The sequence below is a fragment of the Sus scrofa genome, chromosome 15, assembly GCF_000003025.6.
Source record: "Sus scrofa isolate TJ Tabasco breed Duroc chromosome 15, Sscrofa11.1, whole genome shotgun sequence".
In the NCBI taxonomy this organism is placed as follows: Eukaryota; Metazoa; Chordata; class Mammalia; order Artiodactyla; family Suidae; genus Sus; species Sus scrofa.
This window is the reverse complement of record NC_010457.5, coordinates 133,598,459-133,618,228: the sequence shown is the minus strand read 5'-3', so window position 1 is coordinate 133,618,228 and position 19,770 is coordinate 133,598,459. Positions and strand designations below refer to the sequence as shown.

Genomic DNA, 19,770 nt, shown 5'->3' with positions numbered 1-19,770 from the left:
TCTGAGACACACCCCATGCTGCCTCTTGGTGACAGACATGTCATCCTTCTTTGTAGGATGGCGGTCTCGGGAGAACTAACTAGCAGGTAGGGTTCTGAGTATACAGGTTATAACTAATGCTCCCCAGCTCCCATCTGCTCAACTAGCCTGGTTCTGAGCATGTCCTACTCCCATCCATGGAGCTGCTTTGGAAATAAGTGTCGATTCTAATACTGTCACATGGCAAGTAATTTTTTGACCTATGCTCATCCTGATTCTGGAGTGAAGCAGACATTTGAGAGCTGCAGAACTTTCCTTAGTGGGATAGGAGTGGAGAAAAAGATGGACAGGGATGGTTTAATGCCCAAGGCTACCAGCCTCAGAAGTTGGATATGGACTCAGGAGGGGCTGGAGGTGGGAGTGGATGTGCATGTGGGGGAGGGGAAGGAGGGGGGAGGGGAAGGGGGAGAGGGATGGGCAGTGGGGGCTGAAAGGAGGGGACCGGTACGCTAGGTGCTGTTGCCACTTTTTTGTTTTTTGTTTTTTTTTTTTTGCTTTTTGGATTTTTAGGGCCACACTTGAGGTATATGGAGGTTCCCAGGCTAGGGGTCCAATCGGAGCTGTAGCCGTCGGCCTATACCAGAGCCACAGCAACACCAGATCCGAGCCAAGTCTGTGACCTACCCACAGCTCACGGCAACGGTGGATCCATAACCCACTGAGCAAGGCCAGGGATTGAACCCGCAACCTCATGGTTCCTAGTCGGATATGTTAATGACTGAGCCACAACGGGAACTCCCTGCCACTTTCGATTATTTATTTTATAAATCAATCAAGAAATAATTTTTGCAGCAGCTTTGGGATTTTGCTCCGCTACCTGGCACAGTTTTGCCTCCTTAGCAGGACAGCTGGCCTGGAGACCATGACGAGCCTTGCTGGCTTGCTTCGAGAACCCAAGGCCACATGAGTGAGCTGAGGTGACCCTGCCATTTGGGGCTTGCTGTCCCCCTAGTGACACAGACTTTGGTGTCCAGATTCTTCCCAGCCTGGTCTCTGCCAGGAGCAGCCTGTGTGCATTTCTCCCCGTGAATTTCCCCCTTAGGAAAGGATGGGGCTTCGAGCCCTGGAGCCATGACTGCTGATGTCCCCGGGCCATGGGAAATATGACAGCTGCTTCCTCCTGGACTCAGCATCTTTCTAGGAGGCGGTGCATTTCCAGGGTAGGGACTGCTCCTGATTTGCCTTGGTATCTCTAGAGCCTGACAGGTGCTCAGCCAATGTTTGTTGAATTGAACTAAATTTTGCAACACAGAAGAGTCTCCCTGGCCCTGATCACAGAAACACCAACCTCCCCAGAGCCTGGGGCTTGTGGTCAGAAGCCTCGATGCTGAAGCAGGACAGCCCTCTCCCAGCCGGCGCTCTCTTTCCCTCTCGGTCCTAGCCTTCTCTCTGCTTCGCTTTCCCAGTCCTGGGTCCTGGGTCTCCAAAGCCACGCTAGTTGGCAGTAAAGCCCTGGCACCCCTCCCCCAACTCTACCTGTTGGTAGGTTCCCACTGCTTCATGGGGTCGTGGCTGGTGAAGCTCTTCAGGGACTTGGGCCCAGTGGATTCATCCCGCTCCGTCTTCACAAAGTCTGCAAGAAAAGGGCCAGGAAAGAGCACGTGAGGGCCCAGCTCCCAGAGTTTGGGCCAGCACAGCCCAGAGCTTTCCATGGCGTGCTGAAGCTGGGCAGTGAATGACGGTGGCCAGGGGGAGGGGCGGAGAAAGATTTGGGGCCTCATGAGTTCAGTGATCGATTAGTCATGCCTGCACAGTTCTAGAATGAGGAGCAGTGGCATGTCTGATCCAGAGCTGTCCTATTTTGCAACACTTCCTACTAGTTGGTGTCAGCAAGGGATAAAATAAGCACATATTTCTTGGCAGGTCTGAACAAAATCAATGAACAAGGTGGCTCTAGAAGAGCATTTTTTTTTTTAATTTTTAAAAAATTATTTTATTTTTGAATTTGAGAAAATAAATTCTAAATTTCCCCTCTAACTTAAGCATATTTATCTCTGCCCCTTAAAGATTTCTACAAGAGCATTTGATGCCCAAAGCCTAGCTATTCACGGGCCTAATGGAGAACTGGGACCTCATCTTCATAACTGACTCTGGTTGCAGGGTGCCAAGTCCCCCTTAGGCCTAGATCCTGAAAGAGCTCCCAGAGGGCAGAACGAGGAGCCACATCCACAGGAGGGAGCACCCTTGATGGCCCAGAGCCTTCCCAGGAGCAGGGAGTCTTTGTCTCACCGTTCATGTGAGAGGCAGGACCCCTTCATGGTCACAAGTTTGCAAAGCTTAGCAGCGTGTGAACCTGCACTTTTGCCCTGGCCTAGCTGCCTACTTGGTGTGCGACCTTCAGCCAATTGCTTAACCTCATTGTGCCTCAGTTTCCCCATCTACCCAACAAGGATCATACCAGGATCTGAGTGCTATTGTGAGAGATAAATGAGACGACATTTATAAGATGATCATTTCATACATCGAGTATAAAATTAAAGCCCACCTCATTTTAGGCACTGTGCTTTCATGCACGAATTAAATCCAAGAGGAAAAGGAAAAAAACGACCTATCGCCTATGTGAAAAGGAAGAGAGGCCTGATTCACACATTTTGAGCCGCTCTGGGCCTCTCAAATCTTTTCTTATTTCAAGCGGAGAAGTTTGAACATAATGGATACTCTTGAGAAGGACATGTCTTAATTTCCAGGCTTTGAAAATTTATGGAGGATGGCGTTCCTGCTGTGGCAGTGGGATTGGCTGGGTCTCCGCAGCGCCAGGACTCAGGTTTGATCTCCAGTCTGGCACAGTGGGCTAAAGGATCTGGTGTTGCTGCAGCTGTGGCTTGGATCTGATCCCTGGCCTGGGACGGGAACTCCATATGCCGCAGGGTGGCCAAAAACAAAAACAAAACAAAACAAAAGTTTTAGGGAGGACTCAGAGAAAATTACAAATGTGCATCTAGACTCTTCCTTGCATTCTCCCTGAGTTATTAGGGTCTCACGGCCGTGTTTCAATATTCTCATAATGCAGTAGTGACAATTTTTTTTTTTTTTTTTTTTTTTTTTTTTAGTAGTGACAATTGTTATCCAAGAGATGTGGCCTCTGAAATTGCCTAAGGGGAGTCAGCAGGGTCTCCTCTGGGGACAGAGAAGGGATGACTCCTGGAGGCTGGCCTTTCATAGGCGGCAAGGAAGTGCCTGTGACGAGTATTTGTTCCCAAGCGTGGTTTGGTGGCACCAGTGTCACTTCTGAGAGCCACGATAAATGCATCCTCCTGATGGCCAGCCAGCAGGATAGAAAGACTGAGTTCAAGTTCAAAGGGGTGCTGGGGACTCTGCCTGGCCATGGGATGCTGCTCTTTTGGAGGGTGGCTGGTCCGAGGATAGGGATAGGCCAAAGAAATGTGCTAAGGATGAGGACGAGCCTCCTGGGTATGTATGGTGCGTGAGAGCCACATAGAAGGTATAGAAGCCCTGCGTGGGTACCATGAGGGCGCGATGCAGGTACATACAAGGGCCTGTGTGCGTATAAGTGTGCAGCCCCGAGGAAGAACTGGGGCCATGTGGGGATTCTACCCTCAACTGCAGTCACAGCTTTGGCCTCTCTCTCCCCTCCGGCGGGAAAGAGCTGGTCAGTAAGTAGGTAGGTCTCCTGTGGACTCTTGGTGCAGGGGCTGACAGGACGAGCTAAGGCCTCAAAGACTAAAGCGAGAGCAGAGGACCTGGCACATGTGCAAGCTTCACAGCCTTAAAGATGCAAGTTGGCTGGGGCTGGGGAAGGGTGCCTTGTGGCTGTGGGGTGTTGCGGTTCTGTAGGAAATTCTCGAATCTGCTAAGGGTTGGGCCAGGCTGTCTCTGAGATCCCCTCCGATGCTGGGTTTTGGTCTGAGGCCATGGCAGAGAGAACATTCCATTCTTGCCCCCAGCCCTGTGGTGCTGAAGGGGGAGCTGCCCACTTACCGTAGAGCTTCTCCCTCGTCTTGCCCTGCGAGGTCTGCAGCTTGATCTCCCCCCGGAAGTGGCCCATCATCTCTCCGTGGTGGGTGAGAGGTGTGTAGATGGGGAGCTGAGTTTCTGTGGCCTCCAACCGTAGAGCGATGCAGCCCTCGCCTGAGGATGGGGGACAGGGGACAGCAGTCATGTCAGGACACCCCCATTTCAAGGGAGAAGCACCACGCATTTCCAGGCCTGGAGACTTAGCTCCCCTGCCCAAAGATGATCCTGCCCAGCAACAGCCAAGGCAGGGATCATGGCATAGACCTTGCAGAACAGCTCCTCCGCAATCTGGGGGAAATAGCTCCAACCTTACAGCCAAAGGAACTCCATGCGGATTAGTGGATGTGGAAAAAAAGAAAAAAAAAATCAAATCATAGAAAATCCAGCAGAAAACCAGAATTAAATACTAACCTGCTTGCTGGAGAGAATGATAACTTTCCAAGGTTTGAAGCAGTTGAGAAATGACAAAACAAGACTGACAGATAAGAGGACATAAACGTTGGAAACTTCTGCACAAAAGCAAACATGAAAAGGGAATGAAGACTGATTGGGAGCACGAGCGGCAGCCAGCCCGACACAGGGCGTTTTATCTCAACTCCACGAGGAACTCTTCGGAGGCAAATCTCCAGCAGATAAATGGGCAGATAACCCAGCAGACATTTTCCACAAAAAGATGTGTAGCTCGTTAATTTCAGTACGTGGAGACCAGCTCAGTCTGTGGAGCCATCAAACGTGCCCATCAGGGATTTCCCGTTGTGGCTCAGTGGGTTCAGGACCCGACTTCTCTGTGAGGACGCAGGTTCAATCCCTGGCCTCACTCAGTGGGCTGAGGATCTGGAGTTGCCATGAGCTGCGGCGTAGGTCACAGATGTGGCTCGGATCTGGAGCTGGGCTGTGGCATAGGCCTTTGCAGCAGCTCGGATTCGACCCCTCGCTGGGGAACCTCCTTGTGCCCCAGGTGCAGCCGTAAAAAGAAAACAGTTCAAGTTAAAGCCCATGGGGGTGAGGAGGCCACGGGCTGTGACGGGGAAGGAGCCCGCTGGGCGATTTTTTCCGTGGGTATTGGTGTGACCCCCTCTTGGTCAGTATGGAGACCAAGAGGAGGAGACGGGGGAGGATGACAGTGTTTGAAAAGAAAGTGGAACCATCAGATCTGTGGCCCCATCTCCTGCCACCAAACCTGCCGACACTCGGGCACCCACAGGGATCCTTTCTCTTCACCCGGTCACGCTTTTCAGGCTCTCCCAGCCCTGGGTCGGGGGCCTCTTTCCAGGGCTGCCTTGGGAGGGGGTGGAGGGCATGGTTCTGGAGCTGGGCTGCCTGGGTTCAAGTCCAAGGTCACACTGCACCTTGTCAAAGTCACTCAGGGGCTGCGTGACCTTGGACAAGCCACTTCATTTCTTCACCTCTGCAGTGAGGGTGGTGATGGAACCCAAGCCCCAGGGCTCTGGGCAGCGCCTGCGTGGTGGGTGACAGACACACACGGGCACCGTTCCTGTCTGTGGCCTCTTTCTGCTTCCTGGCCTTAAGCACCTTCAGTCTCTTCCACTGAAAACAAACATGCTCCCTGGACCCAGGTACACATCCTGTCCGTCCCTGCCCTTGGCCTTCTCACCCCCGCCCCCTCCCTGCACACCCCCCCCCCCCACATCCACAGATGGTCCGCAGGTCCCTCCGCTCACAGGACACTGTCTTTGGTTGGATCTCAGTCACATTTGCTATCAGAACCGTGCCCATTCTCGGCCCAGCTCGGAGGGTGTCGCAACCCCAGGCTTTTGCTTCCTGCCACTTCTCTGGCCGAGCCTTTTGTGTCTCCTCTGCCTGCTCCTCAGCACAGCTGACCCAGTTCAGCCCAGCTACTCAAACCACAAGCGCCGGGCCATCCTCGATGGGCCTCATCCCCCAGTTCCCAGGGCTGAACAATTTCCTTCATGGTACCTCTCGACTTGCACCTGTCTCTCTTTTTTTACTGCCGTTACTTTCATTCTAGCCCCGTCACCTCTCATCTTGATCGCTGCAAACTCATATTTCTAAGAAGCAAAGCTAGTTCCCTGGTGACCTAGGGGTTCAAGATCTGGCATTGTTCCTGCTGGCTCAGGTCACTGCTGTGGTGCGGGTTCAATCCCTGGCCTGGGAACTTCCACATGCTATGGGTGTGGCAAAAAAAAAAAAATGCAAAGCTGATCTTGTCACTGTCTTGCCTGACTCTTCAGTGGCTCCCTACTGCCTCCAGGATGGGCCATGACCTCAGGTCTGGCTTGTACGGAGCTGCTGTCCTGGCTTCTGCCTCCAGCCTCTTTCTGGCTTCCTGCCCCTCTCAGTTCAAGTACTAGCCGTGCTGACTGTACCAAGTGCAAGAGCACCCCTGACACTGGGGCTGAAGCCACAACGGGCTAAAGATGAGACAGAAGATGGTGTCTCTCTAGAGGGACCTTGGGTGGGGCCACAGCCTGCCTGGCCTGGGCACTGCGTAATGCTGGGCAGACCTGGGCACCAATCAGTGCTCAGCCAGTTTCTCCCTGTGTGACTCGGGCAAGTCACCTCCCCTTTCTGAGCCTCAATTCACTTATCTACCAACTGCCCAGAATAGTTATCTGCTTCTCAAGTTCGCGTTGGGATAAACCAAGTAATGCTTGCCAGCACTTGGCATGGAATCTGACACCGGAAACGCTCGGCAAATGGGAGGTGGTGTGGTGGCTGGCCATCACTCCCAGGAGCCTGATGGGGTGGGAAGGAGGCCTTTCCAGTAACTGTCCCTCTGGCAGCACTGGGATGGGGGAATGGAACAGCAGGGGGGCATTTTGTGAAGGAAATACCACCGCCTCCCTCACGTGAGAGGCCTCCATCCGCAGGCGGGGCATCGTAGCACCTGTCCGGGGACACTTACCGTAGGATTCGTCACTGTCAGAGGACTTAATGCTGATCAGGATGTGCTGGTCCAGCAGGTACTCGGGGTCCGAGATGATGGGCTTCAGCTGCAGAGAGAAGGGCACAGGATCAGAGTCAGCAGGAGGCGGGACAGGCGGGTGAGGGGACAGCCCAGAGGAGGGGAATGTGGGGGGACAAAGGAGGGTAGATATTGGTTTACACAATCCGAATCTCAATCCGGATCTCTGCTTTCCTTGCCTAAGAGAGCAGGAAGGAACACACGTCCATGCTACCCAGCAAGGCAGGGTTAACTTCCTTTCCCGCCCCCCAGGCCCCGGGGAGAGGGCCTGACCCCCAAATGCCCCCCTTCCCTCCCTCCTCTGCTCGCCCCAGGATCAAGGCGGGTGGGGCCAGGAGCCAGGTCTGAATGCACCCACTCCTCACCCCAGCTCCCCCAGCAGCGGGCAGCCCTCTCCTCAGCCCCCTCCTGGGACAGAGGCTGCATTGAAGGTAGCACCACAGGGCCTGCCCCCCATCCTGTGTCCACCTGCAGCCAAGCCCCCAGCTGGGCCCGGGGCATCCTGTGGATTGTGGGAGGGTGGGGCAGGGAGGGACAGACACAGAGCCTGAATTCCAGCCGCTCCCCAACTCTGCTCTCGTGTGGCTCGGAGCACGTGCACATTAGGCTGTCCCCAAGGTGGGGCGCGTCAGCAAGCACAGGGAGGGGCTTCGGGAGGAAATGCCATCGAGAGTTAATGCCAGTTCCCCCCAGGCCTCTGAAACCCGCCTGCACCCCACACCAGCCTGAGGTCGGCCTTTCAGACTCACCTGGGGCACCCCCTCTGAGGGAACCTTCCAGGAGAGCCTGAGACCCCCCACCCTGTGTAATATATAGATCTGCCCAGCCTGGGACACCCCCTCTGTGTCCCCCTCTTTTGTTAAATGACAAAGAAGCAGGGGCCTACTCCACGTGTCCCCATGTGCACATCAGACACGTCCACTGTCAGGGTAACATCAAGACAGCAGTGCTGGGGCCCAGGCAGGAAACCAGTTTTTCTGCAACAATGACAGTTGTGTTCCCACTAAGGTGTGCCTTGGTGTGTGCGACTCTGCCTTTTGCCCGCCTGGGGCCACAGACTCGTCAAGGTCTTTGTCCATCCAGGGTCAACAGACTCCTGTCTATTTCTTCACTGGAGCTTCCGAGCAGGGCTGAGCAGAAGGAACGCTGCCGGGGAACTGGGACCTCGAGGAGTGGGTCCTGGGTCTGTCCCTGCAGCCGTGTGACCAGGGACCAGCTCTCTGGGATCTGCCTCTGTTCCTTCTCTGTAAAGTCATGTCCTCAGGGGAGGTGCCCCTGAAATCCCTTCCTTAATCCATTAGGGGAATTAAAATCCATTTAGGAATATTGGGGCACCAGGCCCAGGCCCACATATAGCTGCTGCTGGGAAGGGTGTCATAAACCGCCTTGAAAGAGTTCCCGTTGTAGCTCAGCAGTAACAAACCCGACTAGCATCCATGAGGATGCGGGTTGGATCCACGGCCTCACTCAGTGGGTTAAGGATCCGGTATTGCCGTGAGCTGTGGTGTAGGTCGTGATTGTGGCTTATATCTAGTGTGGCTGTGGCTGTGATGCAGGCTGGCAGCTGCAGCTCTGATTGGACCCCCAGCCTGGGAACCTCCATGTGCCCCAGGTGCGGCCCTTAAAAGAACAAAAAAAGGAAAAAACAAAAAACACCTTGAAAGAGGGGTGGGCTCCGGTGCGTTTGGCCCCGTGGGATGCCCACGCTCCCTGGCCAGGCCTGGCCAGGCTCGGCCATTCTCCCTGTGCTTGAACTACCTTGGGAAGGGTCTCGCCAAACTTCACCACCAACTCCCCTTCGCTTCCTTCTTCGTTTTCTCCTTCCTGACTCTTGACGAAACCTGTCAGAGGACACCAAGGCTGGTTTTCAGAAAAGGAACAAGAGCCACACAGGGAAGACCCCGAGGGTGGACCCGCCAGGACCAATGGCGATACCCTCCCCCATATCCGTAGGGGCCACAGCATCCTTAGGAGTCAGGCTTGCTGGGGAGGCTGGATGGTCCTTTGCCAACACGGTCTAATTATTTTTAGGAAAATCGAAGAGATTCCCCTCCTTTTTGGTTCCTCTTTGCAACAAACCAGGCAACAAAGACATCGTCACATCAGAGGCAGGGAGATTAGGAAACAGGACAGCTCAGCCCACGCCACTCAAGACAGCAGCCTTTTGAAATGCTAATTTCAGCTTCCTAATATGCCGTTTCCATAGAAATGGATGCAAATGTCTTGATAGTTGATTAAAAACACCCGCACAAAAGGTCCTCAGCAGGTTGGGAAGTGTTCTGGCCCCTGCTCAGTGACCCGAACCCGAGACTTCACGAAGAAGGCAGGTCAGTCGCCAGGACGGGGCCCAGGCAAATCCGGGAGGAAGGGGGCTGCAGCAGCACGAAAGCTGGGGGCGCACGTCCTGGTCCCAGTTTCTGAAGCATGTGTCATCCCGTCACAAAAAGCCTCCTTTTGCGGGGTTGATTCGTCACCCCCCGCTACCCTGCCCCCCGGTCCCGACCATCTCAGGGAGGAGGGCTAGAAACCACACAGAGCTTTGTGCCGTGGAACAGCTTTAGACAATACGCCTAGAAATGTCACCTAGAAAGGGTGTTTCCTAACTGCTGCTTGTGCTAAGTGCTGCTGGCTAACAGGGGCCGTGCATCTCTAGCTTGCTTCTGGATGCTCGGGCCACCTGAGAAGGATGCCCATGATGCAGGGAAGAGCAGAGGACCCTGGGGGGGACCAGGTGGTTGCCAGCAGCTGCTCCGGCCCCAGCACTGGTTTCACAAGCTCTGGATATTCACCCAGGACTCGGGTTGAGCCAGAGCCCCGACGTGGGGGTCCCTTGAGTAGGCTAAACTCTTCCCTGAGGGGAAAAAAGAGGGTCCAGCTGCCTAGTCGCCTACAGGGGGCTGAGGGGTCTGTGCATCCGTGACTACCTCGTCCCTGGGGCTGGGAAGACAGCATCGCAGGTTCCTGGGGCTCCCCGCAGTAACTGGATGTCCCTTGGTACCATCCACCTGCAGTCCTACTCTGACCCCCCCTCCCTTGCAGCCCATCGCTAAGTCCTTCCCAGAGAGGGGAGAAAGACACCATCAATGACAAGGCTTTTAGGAAAGAGTTGTGCCTGACCACCCCCCCCCCACACACACACAAAGGCAGTTTAGCCAGCACGTACTCTCCAAGCAGCTTGAGTGGAACTCCAGGTAGAATTTGGTCTGGGACTTGGTCTTCAGGGTGGCGTAGCACCTGAGAAATTCGATCTGTCCCTGGCTGTCGACTGTCCCAGGGCCTGGAGCAGGTGAGAACAGAGATTCGGTTCCACAGTGTGTCTGGAGATGGAGCATTTCAAACCAGTGCGCGCGCACGTACACACACACACACACACACACACACACACACACACACCCGGAGCTCCTGCCTAGCGTGCAGGGAGGCTGAGAGCCCAAGTGGAGGAGAGGTCTCCCCTGAAATCCCCCCACCCCACCGAGCACCCCTGACGACGGGAATGGCCTCTGTGATGAATGAGAGCTGGTGCAGAGCAGAGCAGGAAGAGCTCTTTGCTCAGCTTTGCCCCCAAATTGCGTGGCCTCGGGCAGCGCCCTTAACCTCAGTGCCTCGGCCTCCCTGCAGGTTCCAGCAAGGCGAGCAGGTCTAACGGCTCAGGTGCTTGGTACCCAGGAGTTCAGGGAGTGAGGGATGCCTGCTCTCCTTCCTCAGGCACAGTGACTTCTGCTCCTTCCGTTCAATTGCAGCCGGTTAACTTACAGTTCATGGGTTCATTTAGATGATGCTTTTCAAGTGTCCTTAGGCTGCCTTTGAGCCGTGGCCTGTCCTTCCATATAAATTCTGAGCCACCCGAGAGCAAGGACACACCTTCCCTTCCTCTAGCCCCCCATTCTTCCTTCTTTCCTTTCTTTTTTCCTTTATCGAAGAAAGGCTGACACCTCGAATTGTGTATTTGTAGAGTGTACAATGTGATGACTTGATATACACACACGTTGTGAAATGATTACCAAGATCAAGGTAACTTGCCCACCATCACCTCACGTAATTAACTGGGGTTTTCTGGTTTGTTTTTTTTGGTGTGAGGAGAATGCTTAGGATTTACCCACGATGGATTTGAAGTAGACAGCATTGTATTATTGCCTGCAGTCACCGTGGTGAATATCAGGTCTCCGGAACGTATTCCTCTTATAACTGGAAACTTGTACCTTTGACTTAACATCATCTCCCCGCCCCTCCCTGCCCACCCCACCCCCCACTCTGGGGCTCCCAGTGCTTGGCAACCACCATTCTACTCTCTGTTTGTATAAACAGGCTTTTTTTTAAAAAAAAAAAAAAAAAAAAAAAAGATTCTACCTATAAGTGAAACCATATAGTCCTGTTTCTCTGACTGGCTTATTTCCTTAGCTTTCCTATCCTGTTTGAACCCACCCAGCACCAAGGCCAGGCTCTTCTTAGGTAGACGCTCAACCAGGGCTTAATCCTGTTGGTCAGTGTTTGTGGGCACCTGCTGTCAGCTGAGTCCCAGTGGAGGGAGGGCAAGGCTGATGCTGAGGGCGTGAGAAGGGTCCTCTCCAGGGTGTGATGATGGCATGGGCCACCCTATCAACGCTGCAGGAACTCAGAGAGAGGATAGATGGGTGAGGGCCAGGGAAGAGGTGGAAGGTTCTGGAAAGGCACAGTGGCCAGAGCCAGGAGGAGACAGGATGGTGGGGCAAGGCTTGTGTGAGAGTGGAAGTCACATTGTCGGAGCCATGGATGTTGGGCAAGAGTGTCCCAGGGAGTTCAGGGTTCCAGCCTCACCCACATCCCACATGGTGCCAAGGACGCAGAGCAATGCAGGCTTCTCCAGCCTGAACTGGGCCTTCCACCCAACCCACCCAAATCAGCTGACCAAGGAAGTGTCTGCTGACCATGGGAGTCGGGGATGGGCAGAGGAGGTGACGACGTGGCTCTCTGGTCACCCAGGCCCAGGGCTGGACACGCCACAGACAACACCAGGCCCCTGCTGGGATGAAACTGGTGACCAGGGCTGAGCCGGATTATTTGAAAAATTACCTACGCATCTACAGAGTACTATTTACTCCAGCATTTCCCCAAACTCAGTCATCCATATCCTAGCCACATGTTTACCGCCTACCACACACTCGCACTAATACTGACTTAACATTTTCTTTAAATAGACTCGCTTTTTAAACTTAAATAAAGGTATTTAAAGAAGAAAGTATGTCACAGGACTAAATGGAAATCCAGCGTGGCTTGCTTCATACGGAAGAGCCACATTTAAAACATATGAAAATAAGCGCATTGCTAATATTCCGCCACGTCCCACCCAGGGTCATCTTTGGCGGCACACGTGCCGCACCTTGGAAAACACGCATGTCCCCAGTTGTAAGGACGGTGTTAAAGCGGAAGCTTAAAAAGTGGACGTATTTGCCAAAGAGAAGGACCTGAAATCACGAGGAGGCTTGGACGTGAAGGCACCCGATGGACAGACTACGGACTCGCCTGGAAGGAGGAGGAGTCATCTAACGCCGACAACTGACTGCTGCAACCAGAAGACGAGTGCCCAGGCCTCCCGTCTGCACGGAGAACAGAGCGACAGACGCCACCCACCACCCAGCACTTACCGTTCTTGGAGACAAACTGGGAGGTGACTCCTGCCTCAAAGGTGGCAAACACAGGGCTGTGGTCACTTGTCATAATATCGCTGGTGCTGCCTGCAGGGGAGGGAAGGACTTTCTGAGCAGGGAAGGAGAAACCCTCTGGGGAAGCCAAGGATGGCAAACGCACAGCAGAAATGGACTTACACGTATGGAAGCCTCCAGACCTACAGTATGGAAGCCTCCAACACCTTTCGTGGTGGTATATCTTTGTTCCACTGAGCTTCCACCATCACACTCGAAAGTCTCAGTGAAAGCAGGTAACACTGTCTCCTCCATGTGCCTTGATAGTTTTTCCTAAAGACTTGTGAGTTTTTACATACATAAATTGTTGTGTGTGTGAACTGGGGAGGTTCTTCTGGTCTAAGTACCTTCTTGTACTGATGAGGAGCCCACAGTCCAGAGTGGGATGGGGATTTAGGGTCACTGAACCCACTGGTGAGAGATGGCACCTTCCCCCATCCCACAAGGCCTTGTGAGATTGGGAGAGGGTTGAAAGTGATGAAGTATAGACATTGAGTCTAGACAATTCTTTCAAGGAGCTTGGGGCTTGGATGAGAGAGGAGGGTAGCAGAGCATGTTTGGGGGGTGGACGTAGGTTTTGAAGGTGGAACAATTCTGTGGCTATGGTGGTAGGGGTGGGGGTGGGCTGCCTTTCTGTGCATCTAAAGGTGAGTGAAGTTCAGCTAGGGACATCCCTCCTGGGAGACGGAGACCAGAGGCCAGGGGACTGCCAGGTACAGGCCTTAAACCACCTCAGGGGAGCTGTTCTGGTCCCTTCTGGGCAGCAGGTGGCATGCACAAAAGAAAGGAAGGGAAATCAGTTCAACTTCATGGGACCTGAGTTGAATGTGGGATTGCCAGTCCCCAGAGAGAGTGGGAGCCACAGAGGTGGCCGCTGGGCATAAAGGTGGCTATGACACCCACTCTGGGGCCAGGGCGCAGGGCTGGGGGACCTCAGCTGTGGCATAGGCCTGCAGCGTGGGTCACATGAGGTACATGCTGGGGCAAGGACGGCCCTCCTTTGGACATCACTGTCTGCAGATTTGCAATGTTTTAAAAATAACACCACAATTCTCAATTGCTAAAGTGTTCAAAGTAATTCCATTGTGTGAATTTTTGAGAACAAAGAGCAGAGTAGTTCTAAATAATGGGAACAGCTAGCTTTTAAGAACAAGCCATTATGAATTTTTTCAGCATATCTCAGACTTGTAAAGTCAACAGTTATCGGTTTTGATAATTTTTCCATAATTATTTAATATTGTACATGATGCCTTTTTAAAAATCAATTTAATTCAATTTATCTTTAAATTTCCCCAAACATGTATGGAGGCTTATGATACGTATTAGGCTGAACCATATGAATTTCCAATCGTTAACTCTTTTTGACCTATGAAAACACCACTTTCATCTGGTTCAAACCTAATAGGCTCTTTTCAAAAAACTAAATCTAGATATTTATTCGAATCCATAATTCAAATGTTTCCCAGACTAGAAGATATTGACTATGTTTCAACCCAAGATGGGGACAGGAGGCATGTCTCTTTCAGGTCACCTGACTGGGATTGCAGGGAGTTGTCCTTTGTTACAGAGGGGCAGACTGGAGCCCTTTTAGTTTGGGGCAGTCAAACCTCCCAACTTGCCACTCACCATAGGACTGACACACCACGTGCACCAGGGGGTAAGACTTCCAGAGGACTCGGTCACACCAGGAGGGCAAGTTGTACTTCATCTGCAAGTCAAAGTCAAAGCCTGTAAGATGCCTGCCACTTAAAAGAAAATACATGGTAAAAGAAGAGATTAACTCATGGTCTCTGTAATCCTTGCATTCGTCTGAGGAGGTTCTTTATAAGATTTCCCCAGAGGCAGCTCTAAACCCTTTCCACTGTCTCTACAGCCATGATCCATTCACACTTTCAGATGCCTGGACTCCTGCTTTAGAATAAGATCTATTCACCTGGCTGCGTGCCCCTACCTATCCTCCTCACTGTTTCAGAATCTCTTGTATTTTTGTTCTCTTTTCTTCTGACTCAGATGAACCCCTCTATCTGTATCTTCAACCTACTCTCTGCTTATGTTCTCCAGCTACTTAAATAACACACTCCAGCTACCCCATTCACAATCCAGCCACCTATATTCTTACCCATCTGTCTATCCACCCATCCGCCCATACATCTACCCATCCATCCATCCATCTATCCACCCATTCTCCATCTAGTCATCTACCTACCTATCTATTCGCATCTCCATCCATTCATCCATCCATCCATCATCCAGCCATCCACCTACCCAGTCGTATCCCCATTCATCCATCTGTCCACCCATCCACCCATCCACACAGCCATCCAGCCATCTACTCATTCAAACAGAATGTACTATGACAAGCCCCCTCCAGGCTACCCTGTGAGGAAGACGTCCACTGGGCATGACAGACAAGGCAAAACTGGCAATGATAACAATCCTCCTTAATCAATATCCTCTTCCTCTGAAGTTCTAGCTCTTCTCCGCCTATGAACATAAAATTACTCGTTCTAAAAGAGCCTACGCCTGACGTCCACTTAAACTACTTTTTTCTTTTCAACCAATTTTCTTTCAAGGGGGTTCTGTTTTCTCCATCACCACTTCCGGACTGCCCATTTACCCTTTTTTAACTTGAGGTACAACCTACACACAGTAAAGTGGCCTGAGGATTTTTAACATTTGTATATGCCCATTGACCCACTGCCCAGATGAAGATACAGAAAATGCCCATCATCCCAAAAGATTCCTTCATGTCCTTTCCTTGTCAATACTGCCACCACTGAGAGGTAAATACTACTGTGACTAATGTCTCTATTGCTTGATTTTACCCACTCTGGAACTTATCAATGGACTTAGTATGTACTCTCTTGCAGTCAGCTGCTTTCAGTCTTCTTCACCCTGGTGCCTGTATAAGTTCCTTCATCCTGTGCTGCAGTTGTATTCCTTTGTATGTATAAACCGCATTCATTGACTCTACCGTTGATGGAAGCAGGGCTGTTCCCAGTTTTTGGACACTATAAACAAAGCTGCCGTAAGCATCCTTGTATCTGTCATGGGATGAACAAAATGCACTACCTTCTCTCAGGTATACACCAAAGCAGAACTGCTGAATAGGTAGGGGCATGTTTAGATTTCACAGACGCTGCCAAGCTCTTACTTCTTAACTCAGAAATTCTCGGCGTTGGCTGCTTCTGAGCATTACTAGTGGAGCTTTACAAAGACCCAGGAAGCAGGGTCCTGCCCCAGATCTATTGCATCAGAATCTCTGGGGATGAGACAAAGACATCTGTGTTTCTGAAAAGCTTCACCAGGGGTAAAGAGCTCACTCTCAGTAAAGAGCCCCCCTTATCCTCTTGCAGTCTGGCTTTCACCTCCGAGACTTGGCGCCAACTGTTCTTTTAAAGTTTATCCCAAACCTCTGAAGTCCAAGTCCAGCTCCTTGTGGAGGGTTTCCACAAATGAACACGGGCTCCTTGACTCACTGTACAAGTTGGTGATCACCGACCCTTGAAAGACTCTCAGCACTGGCTTTTCCCATGTCCAGCTGCCTGGTTGGTCTTCCCGCCACTGACACATACTCTCTATCTCCTTTGTTGTCTCTGCTTCATTCTCTCCTCTATGAATGAAGATGACCCCCAAGTCTGTCCATAACCCATCTCTGTTCATCTTCCACGCTTTCCTTGGCAACCGCGCCTACCCCCATGGGTTTGACCATCTTCTCTTGTGCAGACAACTCCCAAATCTCTGACCCTGCCCTGGCATCTTGCTTTAACATCAATCTAGCATTTTCAGTTGCCTTCTGGATGTTTTCCCTGAGATTTTCCCCTAGTATTATACAGTAAGTCTAAAAATAAATTCTATTTTTCCTCTCTGAGCCAGCTCTGCCTTCTGATTTTCTAGTTTCTATCAATGTCAATCCTGTCCATCAATATATCCTGCTTTCTCCTTTTCTGTCATTTTCGCTGTCCCCCCGCCTCCCGCCCCTGCTTCAGGCTTTAGTTTGTTTCTAGCTGGCGTCTCCATGATCAGCTTCCTCACTGGTCCCCTGAGTCATCCCCATCCTTTACCCCGATGCAGATCTCCGTGTATTACTGCGATGCTGCCAGCTCCTCAGAAGAACTTTCAGTGGGTTCCTGAAACAGCTACCCATCAAAGGGGTGAAAATGCTTCACCGGGCATCTAGGACCTCCCTCTCTGCCAACTCAGACCCCAGAGTCTCTCTCCTCACACTCAAGTCCAACCAGACCATCCCCCCACCACCTTCAAATGCACATCCATGGACCGGCCCTGATGGTGCCTTTAACCTAGATGAGCCCAGCCACACGGCAGCCAGCAGGCACCTCACGCGGTGTCCTGCTCTGGGTCTCAGCCTCGTCACAGCAGCGATCCTGGATCTTCCCTCCTCCTCTCAGTTTGTTTTTCCTCTGACTTCTCTCTGTTCTGGCATCTCCCTGACTCTTGGCCTTTCTCTCCCACACTTCCGCCCAATCCTCCACCTGCCCCTGAGCACAGGTAATGTCCAAAACGCTCTCCATGTGCCCAGATTTCTAGTGGCCCCAGGAAGCTCACCACTGCAGCACCTCTAACCCTCGGGACCCGCATGGGGCTGGCTCCCCTGGGTTGGGCCCGAGAAGGTGAGGGACACCAGAATTTCTTGCCTTGGCATTTGCTCTGGCAATTCTTTCAAACCGGAATAGATCAGCCCTCCTTAGCCCTTGTCCTGTCTGCGGGTCGAAATCCAAGCACCCTTCCTATACCACAAATAGCCCTTCTTCAAGAAGCCTCTCTGATTCTTCCCTGCTGTGATGATCATTTCCCTCTGGGACTGCTTCTCATCACACTGGGCATCACCATATTCTATCTCTGGTTAGTTTGTTGTGTATTTATCTTGTCTTTCCTACCATAAACTCTTTAAGGGCAGACACCTGACTCATCTTTGATCTCCAGACGGTGCCCAGCCCATCCCAGGTTATTAGTAAATATTTGTTGAACAAGAATGAGCGAATGATTAATTGAAGTTTCCCAAAACCCAGTTCCTTGGAACACAAGTGGTCTCATAAGATATGAAGCGATATTTCATGACCACTTGAGTTTGGCATATGAATTTTCCCATAGAGAGTTATATGCTCATAAACTTGTAGAGGCTCTGATAAGTCCTGCAGTGACTTGTACAGTGATGATTCACTTAGAAGATTAGGACATATATTTGATTGCAGGACTTAAAAAAGAGAAAATACACAAAGAGCTTATACAGCGTAATATCAAAAAAAACAAGCAACCCAATCTAAAAATGGGCAGAAGACCTAAACAGGCATTTCTCCAAAGAAGACATATGGATGGCCAACATGAGAAGATGCTCGATATTGCTAATTCTTAGAGAAATGCAAATGAAAACCACAGTGAGGTACTGCCTTACACTGTCAGTATGGCCATCAACAAAAAGTCTACAAATAGCAAATGCTGGAGAGGGTGTGAAGAAAAAGGGACCCTCCTACATTGTTGAGGGAATGTAAGTTGGTGCAGCCACTATGGAGAACAGTATGGAGTTTCCTTACAAAGCTAAAAATAGAACTACCCTATGACCCAGCCATGCCACCCCTGGGCATATACCCAGAGAAAACCCTCATTTGAAAAGATACATGCACCCCAATGTTTCAGCAGCACTATTTACAAGAGCCACGACATGGAACCAACCTAATGTCCATCAACAGGTGAACAGACAAAGAGGATGCGGTACATACACACACAATGGACTATTACTCAGCCATAAAAAGAATGAAATAATGCCATTTGCAGTAGTAGGGTTGGACCTGGAGATGATGAAACTAGGTGAAGTAAACCATTAAAGGACAAATATCACATGATATCACTTATATGTGGGCTCTAAAAAAAATGATGCAAATGAACTTAACTTACAAAACAGAAATAGACTTACAGGCATAGAGAAGAAACTTATGGTTACAAAAGGGGATGGGAGGATAAATTCGGAGTTTGGGATCAGTTGATACAAACTATTATGTATAAAATAGATGGCCAACAAGGACATGCTGCACAGCACAGGGAACTCGACTCAATACCTTGTCAGAACATATAAGGGAAAAGAATCTGAGAAACAGACACTCACACAGACTGAATCACTTTGCTGCGCACTTGAAACTACCACAACATTGTAAATTAACTATACTTCAATTTTTTTAAAAAACACTGCTTTAAAAAAAGGATGTAATCTCTGTTCTGAAAAGAGACAGGGAGCTTCCGAACCCAGTTGAGGAAATAATGCCTTAAATCCTCCCGGAAGGTTAGACCACGTGGACTGAAGCACCCTGCGTCCGGCTCCCTGCTGTGAGCACGTCTGGCTGCCCAGCCTCTCCTTAGAGGAGGTTTTGCTCTGTGACACACTCAATATCCGATTTCCAGTTTTCTTTCTTTCTGTGTTGTTGCCTAGAGGGTGAGGGTGTTCTTCGCTTCCTGTTCACCTTTCTGGGCACGGACACGGGAGGGGTGAGACGTGCCAGGGGTGGAGAAGACGGGGGCAGGGGAGAGGAAGGTGTTTATGACAAAGACTCACCCCTGTGGCTTTCTGCTTAGTGTAGGCGTATTTGTCCCGAGTCATCCTCTCAAAACGGTAGGTGGGCGCAAAGGTGATTTCTTCCTCCTCTGAAACCAAACAAAACCGTGGTTTCAGCTGTCATGTCCCACGTTTCACGTCGGGCCCAGTCTCCCGCTTTTTCAGGCGTAACCCTTCCCTCCGTGAGGCCATGTGGGAAAAGGGGAGGCGGAACGATGGCCCCCGAGCGCAGGTCGGCGATCCTCACCGAAGTGCAGGAACACCTTCTGGTCCTTCCGCTCCATGAGCAGCTGGTCGTGGGACAGGAGGTCTGCGTACTGCTGCTGCTTGATCTTCTGGATAATGGTTTCTGCCTCCTGGAGCAAGGACATGGCCAGGCCACTGGTGAGACAGCCCCTTCACCCACGTGGTCACCTGCCTGCCCGTCGCACCTGGACCAGGAGCCCCCAAAGCTGCACTGGACCCTGGTTTTAGGGGATTGCTTTTTTTTTTTTTTTTAATTTTATGGCCACACCCACAGCATAATGGAAGCTCCTGGACCAGGGATTGAATCCGAGCCACAGCTT

At 51.4% G+C, this 19,770-nt stretch overlaps 1 protein-coding gene across 2 annotated transcripts in view; it reads right to left on the bottom strand.

The window, feature by feature from the left end:
- The window catches only part of INPP5D (inositol polyphosphate-5-phosphatase D), a 125,581-nt gene that overhangs the window by 8,419 nt on the left and 97,392 nt on the right, over positions 1-19,770 (bottom strand). For both annotated transcript variants that reach the window (XM_021075030.1, XM_021075031.1), the window contains exons 16-24: positions 19,452-19,560; positions 19,205-19,293; positions 14,266-14,347; positions 12,583-12,672; positions 10,125-10,238; positions 8,720-8,802; positions 6,902-6,989; positions 3,979-4,128; positions 1,516-1,612 (exon numbers count right to left, since the gene is read on the bottom strand). In XM_021075030.1, the coding sequence (XP_020930689.1) occupies positions 1,516-1,612; positions 3,979-4,128; positions 6,902-6,989; positions 8,720-8,802; positions 10,125-10,238; positions 12,583-12,672; positions 14,266-14,347; positions 19,205-19,293; positions 19,452-19,560 (902 nt within the window). The remainder of the gene's footprint in view (positions 1-1,515; positions 1,613-3,978; positions 4,129-6,901; positions 6,990-8,719; positions 8,803-10,124; positions 10,239-12,582; positions 12,673-14,265; positions 14,348-19,204; positions 19,294-19,451; positions 19,561-19,770) is intronic.